Below are 8,595 nucleotides of genomic sequence, written 5' to 3'. Positions count from 1 at the left end.
CAGTTCTGAGGACCGGGGTTCAAATCCCCCCTGTGTGGAGTTTGCATGTTCTCCCTGTGCCTCCGTCGGTTTTCTCCAGACACTCCGGTGCACTAATTGCAAAAAAATGCATTAATTGGACACTGCCCATAGGTGTGAGTGGAACTGTTGTCTGTCTCAATGTGCCTTGCGATTGGCTGGCGACCAGTTCAGTGTACCCCGCCTCCTGCCCGTTGAGCTGGGAAAGATGCCAGCACTCCCAGGACCCTCGTGAGGATAGGTGGCTCTGAAAATGGATGGATGTATAAAATATTTCTATTGAGCTTTGTGGTTGCTTTGCCAGTTGTTATTGTTTAAAAAACAGAGACACGACATTTTTGATTGAGAAAATGTGCTTTCATTTCATTGTCATTCTTCAATGATAATTTTCATTCTAGTCAGTATTTGCGATGTTTTCTGACACACTTGAAGTGAACTTTTGTGATTGACCTAATACTTATTTCCCACCATAATTAGCTCATAATTTTTTTAAAAATCAGCACAATGTGATTTCATTGACTGTATTTCCGGTTCTTCGATGATCATCTCATTGTTACCGTTCTGTTCTGTGGCGACAACACAAAGAAAAAAATGACTGCTCAAAAAAGTAAACCACACGCCTCAAGTCATCCTAAATGAAGTCAGTATTGCCACTCCAGTGATATCTCAGAATTCAAACCATCAACATTTTCTGAACATAATCACACAATGGTTGCGGTTACATCATGGCAGTTTTGCTTCAGATGACGGGAGGAGCTTTCATAGCTAAAGATCTGATTTTAATTGAAGTTCCACTTCCTGTTCTCACTTGATTCTTCCTGTCATACTAAGACATTCACAGCAGGTTAACATTACCAGTCCAGAGTAGAAGTTCAAGAACCAGTAGTAGAAGTTCAAGAACTAGGATATGATGCACAAACTTCCTTGTTTACTTTCAATGATAGCACCATACTTGTTTATCAATGGTAAGTCTTTTTTTTTTTTTTTTTTGATAATGTGTTGTGTTTAAATACTTTATTTTCACATCATCATATCACACTTACGAATGGATCAGACCAAAAATGTGTGATCTCATAATAATGACAGCTAACTGTCCTTCGATACTGAGAAATGTTTGTTGTATTGTTATATTGTAAATTGGTAGACACTGTGTGTATTGGATGATTTGTTTACTTCTTAAATCAGACTTTGAAGAAAATGTTTGGATTGTAGATGATTTTTTTGTGAGATTTTAAAATGCATTAATTTTCATGTTTAAAAGGAGGACAGAAATTGGATGTATTTATGTCTTGTCTGTCTTTTTCCACCTTTTGCCATCGATTTTTTTCACAATTGTTTCATGAACACTTCATAAATTAATCAGATTGGAAACAGGAAATATTATTTTTACAGTCTATTGCTATATTAGTATTTATGTACTGTAACATGGTTGCTTTATTCCATTCAATTTCAAGTAGAATCAAAGGCAGCCACAATATTCAATATTAATTTTTTAATTCACAATTGAATGATATAGTACTACGCACCGTTAGTTACTAAAAACATTGCCGTCTGTAAATGTGAGAAACAATGTCGATAAACCATCTTACAGAAAACAAGACAGCCTATCCCAGCTGACTTTGAGCGACAGGCAGGGAGAGGGCACAGATGGAATAAAACAACCATGCAGCCTCACACTATACACATTATTAATTGTATAAATTTTACACGAACCATAAAAATCCCATCTCGCCCACGCCGTTGGAACGAATGATCTAAAAAAATTTACCCAGCAGTAGGAATCTCCATTTTATGTATTCTGTCTCCATACAGGCTGCAGTCGGGAAGACGTCGTGGGCATCCTGGGCCGGAACATCACCCTTCGGTTCACATTTAACACCAGCATCACTAACAGCAGCCATTTTGTGGTTTACTTAATGGGCAATAAAACGGCAGAGTACTGTCCTCGAGGAGATTGCCCTGGAAAATCCAGTTTTGAAGTTTACTCTAAAGATTCTTTTGTATTTTGCCACATTACAAACCTCACGCAGAGTCACGGCGGACCGTACACGGCCGCACTCCTCCACAAAACTAGACCAGCTGAGAAAAGTAGCACAGTGCACCTCGTCGTTCAGGAGGCGAAAAGCACGAACAACGGTAAGACCCGAAGTACACGTTTTGTTTGGCAGAATATACACTGTTCCTCTTTCCGTGCACTACATAATGTTCCTCATATCTCTAAATCTGTTTCAAAAATTTCCAATGCAGTTTAGTAGAGTAGAACAGAATAGAATGGACAAAAATAAAAATACAATCTCAACTGAGCATTTGGTGATCTTGGTTATCTCTGCATCAGTTTCACAATTTTTTTTTCTTTTTTACACTCCCGCAGTTTCTCGTGCCCAGGAGAACGATAAAACGACCGAATATGCAGAAGACAATTTTTCCAGTGCGATCATCGCCGTATTTGTGATTATCCCCGTGGTCTTGTTGGTGATTTCTCTGCCTTTGCTCTTCTGGTGTCGTAAACGAGTCAGAGGTTTGGACTTTATTCACTTTCATTTCAGAAGTATGTTTTGTCATTCATTAAATGCAAAAGAGTTCATCAGGGGTGACTGACTCCTATCCATTGATCGTGATTGATTCCTGACAATTCTAGTTAGGCGTGATAGGCTTAACTTTCCTGGAATTCAAATGTTGATGATTCTTAGGATGAGAAAAATTATAACTGCGGACCTTTTTCCAAGTACTTTGGAGACCTTCTGCATATGACTAATATTTCTTCAGAACGTGTCATTGCAATTGCTAAAGTCTCACCATATTTACAAAAGAAGAAGAAGAAAAAAGTATTTGCCGCACACCTGGAGACAAGTCCTTACAGGACAGGGAGCCATTTTAAGAACTGAAGCACAAATCAAAATGCTCTCCATATGCCCCACTCAGCAGATGCATTTCATCACCCCCCCCCCCCATTTCAAAACATTGCGGGTGTAGACTGTTTGTGTTTATTCATTGACAGGTCAGTGCATTTAACTTCAGATAAAGTTTGTCAGATCAAGAATTTTTATTGATGAAAAATTTTAAATACCATTTTGTATTATGTTCTATTAATATCAGTTGAAATTGGAAATGATCATTTCTGAGATTGAAATTTTTGTTTTCTATTTTATTTATGTATTTGTTTATTTTATTTTTAATTTACTGTTATGTTATATTAATCCAGTAAGTTATTTTAAGGTCTTGAGATTCCCTCCCTAATCACACCTGCAACTTTCTCTGCGCGCATGACTGACCACACCTGTACATTTTTCAAATGTGAGTGACTGCAACGTCTCGCAGTTTGGAAACAAGTTTTCATGACTGCCCGACCTTCTACAAATGGTTTTGCAGCGATAACATTTTTTAATCGTGGGTGAACAGCATCACTAAATATCAGTCAGTCAGCAATGGACAGAAAAAAAATGTTTTCGAGGTCTCAAAATATCCCTTATTCTTCTTCCTTGACCCACTCGGTATGTTTTTGTGGGTCACTAAAAAATGAATACAATACAGCACCTCACACGTGGAGCCTCCAAATCCAACACAGGGTCACAGATGTTATTTTGCAGCATGTCGATGTTACAATATACTGAAGATATTTGGTGCTCAATTGCAGGCTGTGTGGTGCGCATTCACCAACTGTAATTTTTCAAATATTTTTGGTTCACTTAAATCATGTTTGATGGGCTTTAATTTTACCACAAAAAGATGCTCCTGATGTTTAGTATGCTGCACTTAGTCCTGCGTGAGCTGGAGCGATCTCAGTGGTAAAATGGGAGTGCTGAGTGTTTCGTCGCTGCGATGGGGGGGTGTACAAGAGTGTTTTGTCGCAGCGATGGGTGTGAAGAAAAGCAAGAAAGATACGGTGAACATCAAGCTAACTCGCCAGCTTGCTAGAACGCGCCTTTTTGTGCACACGCGCAATGACAGGTCAGAAAAGGCCAGGGTTGGCTGAACCGACTGTCAGTCAATTGACACAAGGTGAGAAGCATTTCTGGTGGGGGAAAATATTATGAATCGGTGTGATTAAAGAATCAAAAATAAAAAGCAGACCTTGATATCCTTTTGAATCATGAAGTGACTCATATGCTATACATGTGGCTCCCTTAATTCCTTTTGTGCCCGTTCTTACAGAGACAGAGAAAAGCTTTCTCTTTGTGTTTGAAGTTTTCTTGTGCAATTCACCTTTAAAATTGCTTCTATGACCTGACAAACCAACGGCATTACCCGCTCATGGCCTAGAAATATATAGACTTAAAACCACACGTCCTACTTACGGAATCAAAATATGACACAAAAAAAGTAAAACAATGCTTTCATTACCTTTGTCATGTAACAGGCCTTGATTTGTTCAAGACTAAATTCATAAACAATTTACACAAAAGGCAGGATTAATGAAAAAAAATCATCTTTTTTATGCTTATTGCAAAAGACTACATATCATACAGTGAAGAACATAAGTATTTGAACACCCTGCTTTATTGCAAGTTCTCCCACTCAGAAATCATGGAAGGGTCTGAAATTTTCATCGTAGGTGCATGTCCACTGTGAGAGAGATAATCTAAAAAGAAAAATCCAGAAGTCACAATGTATGTTTTTTTTAATGATTTATTTGTGTGATACAGCTGCAAATAAGTATTTGAACACCTGAGAAAACCAATGTTAATATTTGGGAGAGTAATCTTTGTTTGCAATTACAGAGCTCAAACCTTTCCTGTAGTTGTTCACCAGGTTTGCACACATTGCAGGAGGGATTTTGCTCACTTCTGCACACAGATCTTCTCTATATCAAACAGGTTTCTGGGCTGTCGCTGAGAAACACAGAGTTTCAGCTCCCTCCAAAGATTTTCTATTGGGTTTAGGTCTGGAGATTGGCTAGCCACGCCAGAACCTTGATACGCTTCTTACGGAGCCAATCATTGGTTTTCCTGGCTGTGTTCTTTGGGTCATTGTCATGTTGAAAGACCCAGCCATGACTCATCTTCAATGCTCTGACTGACGGAAAGAGGTGTTTCCCCAAAATCTAACAATACATGGCCGCGGTCATCCTCTCCTGAATACAGTCCAGTCATCCTGTCCCATGTGCAGGAAAAAAAAACCCAAAGCATGATGCTACCACCCCCATGCTTAACAGTAGGGATGGTGTTCTTGGGATGGAACTCAATATTCGTCTTCCTCCAAACACGGTTTGTGGAATTATGACCAAAAGGTTCCATTTTGGTCTCATCTGACCACAAATCTTTCTCCCATGACTCCTCTGTATCATCCAAATGGTCATTGGGAAACTTAGGACAAGCCTTGACATATGCTGGTTTAAGCCGGGGAACTTTCCGTGCCATGCATGATTTCAATCCATGACGTCTTAGTGTATTACCAACAGTCAACTTGGAAACGGTGATCCCAGCTCTTTTCAGGTCATTGATCAAGTCCTGTCGTGTAGTCCTGGGCTGATTCCTCACCTTTCTAAGGATCATCAAGACCCCACAAGGTGATATCTTGCATGGGGCTCCACTCCGATTGGGATTGACCGTCATGTTTAGCGTCTTCGAATTTCCAAATATTGCTCTAACAGTGGAGCTTTTTTCACCAAGCTGCTTCGCAATTTCTCCGTAGCCCTTTCCAGCCATGTGGAGTTGTACAATTTTGTTCCCTGGTGTCTTTGGACAGCTCTTTGGTCTTGGCCATGTTATAAGTTTGAGTCTTACTGATTGTATGGGGTGGACAGGTGTCTTTATGCAGCTAATGACCTCACACAGGTGCATCTGATTCAGGATAATACATGGAGTGGAGGTGGACTTTTAAAGGCGGACTAACAGGTTTCTGAGGGTCAGAATTCTCGCTGATAGGCAGGTGTTCAAATACTTATTTGCAGCTGTATCACACAAATAAATCGTTAAAAAATCATATATTGTGATTTCTGGATTTTTCTTTTTAGATTATCTCTCTCAGAGTGGACATGCACCTACGATGAAAATTTCAAACCCATCCATGATTTATAAGTGGGAGAACTTGCAATATAGCGGGGTGTTCAAATACTTATTTTCTTCACTGTACATAGCAATGTGCAAATCCATCCATTCTCAACACCGCTTATCCTGGTTAGGGTTATTGGGGACTGGAGCCTATCCCAGATGACTTTGGGCAAAAGGCGGACTCCACCCTGAACTGGTCGTCAGTCAGTTGGACACAGGCAACCGTTCACACCAACACTGAGTGTGAATTGAGCCCACATTACCCACACCAAAATCAGTTGAATGTACCACTACACCATCTGGGATGTCACGCTGTGGCGACCCCTAACGGGACAAGCCGAAAGGAAAAGAAGAAGAAGTACAGTATGAATATTTAATAAACGACAGAGGGATTTTCTGTCAAACATTTATTGACCAAGATAAACCGTATTGCGTATGCATTATTGAATTATTCTCCTCTATAATATCAACACATCAGTGGCATTACAAAGAATCAATGATACTTTTGTTCAGCGTGGAAGTTTGTGGGAAAAATATAGCATCCTAAAATATTAGCAATTGTGGCAGGGCGAAACATAATAATACATCGAGAGAGCACAAGAGCATTGGATGATACAAAAATATTGTGCAAACGATACAAATAAAAAAAGGATCATGAAGCAACAACCATCATATTGCAGAGGATTACTCTATATGTACTTTGTGATGATCCAGTAACTTGAAGCTACCCATTTTTCCAGGGTTGGGACTCATTGTTTCCACACATGTACATCCTATGACGTACATAATTTCAACTTTAAAACAATCTATGGACTCGTATGAGTCTAATGTGTTCCATTATGGTAATTTGATTTGCTCAACTTTTGTTCTTTCTTCCAGGCAGGACAACACAACAAAACTCCCCACCCACAAAACAGGTGAGAGAACACATTCTGTCATCAATAAACATTTTTAAAAAAATTATAAATTTTTATTTTTGCTGTCTTCTAAGGCTGACAGTGTGGCATCCAGTAGCATGCACGAGGGCGCGTTTGCCTACAGTGTCCTGAACTTTCCTAAAAGAGAGGTCACGCCGTTGGACTGCAGGGCAAACAATACAGAATATGTCCGAGTTCACCACCACCCTCATCAAAAATGAATGTGCACAACTGGTCTTGCTGCGATTGGCTGGCGACCAATTCAGCGCGTCCCAGAGCACTCACCCAGATGCAGCTGGGATAGGCTCCAGCACACCTGCGTCCCGAGTGGAGATGAGCGCTACGACGGTTTTTTTTTTTGTCTAACCACCGCTCAGTGATAGTAAGCAGAGGGTTGTAAAATGTACTATACATAAATAAATGTCAACTTAATAACTTTTTTTTTTGTTTTCCTGAATATAAAACGTTAGAAAATGAGAAATGCTTTGGGATTTTATCTCATTTAAAATTAGAATTTCCAGGAAGTGTGAGTAACTGTACTTCTGAGAAGGTGAAAACTTTTGGTTTTATTTTCTGTAATCGTATCATCACAGTGGAATAGTGCTGGGAATGTATTTTGTTTTTTCAAGTCCATTCGTGACAATGTTTGTCTTGGCAGCCGCTGTATGTGAATTGTGTTTGTCTCCGCCATGACCCTAATGAGGACAAATACTGCATAAAATAGACGGATTACTGGTAGTTACTGTTTTGGAGTTTGATTGAGGAGCTCAGAAGCGTGGTGTGTTTTTTGTGTATTTGTTTGTGGAAGTATGCCACCATCTCAGCAGCGTTTAGCAGACCCTATCACTGTCATTTTGCTCAGTTCTCATATTATACATTGTATTTTTTTTTTAAACAGACGAAAAATGGCTGTCTACCAGTTCCAGACAAGTAATGGAGAAAAGTAACGGCGTTTGTTTGCCTTTTGATAATGTCGAAAATATCATTGCAGGATGTTTCACACGAGCTTTGAGTTGCATGGAAGTGAAGTAGAACAAGTGCAGTAACAGATGACAATCTGCAAAAGACGTGTGTGTAGTCCACTATAGAAGATGTTATGGCCCCGTCACACCATGACGTTCTGCCCAGCGTCCTATAGCGTTTGAGGAAACGTTGGTAGTCGCCCATGTTTGCCGGGATAGCTCCAGAGTAGCGTTGTTTCCACGCCAGTGAACGTCAATGATCGCTGGGAATCGGCGGAGAACGCCGGTCCGGAAAAAAAGTTTTGAACATGCACAAAAGTTCTCACCGAGACCAGCGTTCATCAACGCTATTGTTAGTCAGTCGTAACTCTAGCTTTACTTGGTTGTTACTTAATCGTTTGCTTTGCAGTGAACGACTCACTGGCAACCTGTCAACGCCCACTGAACAATCAAACAAACAGCGTGTAACAAAAGTGAAACGAACGTCGTTTGGTGTCCATTGAGCGTCATTCGAGCGTTTCCTTAACTTCCATGCATATGGGTATATAAACCGATGCTTTGTAAAAGCAAGGTCCATTTAATATTAAGCTACAGTAGACGGCACCTATGATGGAAGACCCAGAAAGCAGCAGTACGTTTTCGTGGAAAAACTCCACCAGACTATCCTCAACAGCCCGGTCCAGGATCCTGCAATCGTTTCTCTGCTTC

At 40.1% G+C, this 8,595-nt stretch overlaps 1 protein-coding gene across 1 annotated transcript; it reads left to right on the top strand.

Annotated features, from left to right (window-relative positions):
* The first annotated feature begins 891 nt into the window (after positions 1–891).
* On the top strand, positions 892–7,470 carry LOC133503973 (uncharacterized). Its single transcript, XM_061826027.1, has 5 exons — positions 892–983; positions 1,831–2,154; positions 2,390–2,536; positions 6,888–6,925; positions 7,000–7,470. The coding sequence occupies exons 1-5, from the start codon at positions 926–928 to the stop codon at positions 7,144–7,146; spliced, it is 714 nt and encodes a 237-aa protein (XP_061682011.1). The 5' UTR covers positions 892–925; the 3' UTR covers positions 7,147–7,470.
* Positions 7,471–8,595: the final 1,125 nt, after the last annotated feature.

This window comes from Syngnathoides biaculeatus, chromosome 7, assembly GCF_019802595.1.
Source record: "Syngnathoides biaculeatus isolate LvHL_M chromosome 7, ASM1980259v1, whole genome shotgun sequence".
Lineage (NCBI taxonomy): Eukaryota > Metazoa > Chordata > Actinopteri > Syngnathiformes > Syngnathidae > Syngnathoides > Syngnathoides biaculeatus.
Note: the sequence above shows the minus strand (reverse complement) of the source record. Positions and strands in the feature narration are given on the sequence as shown.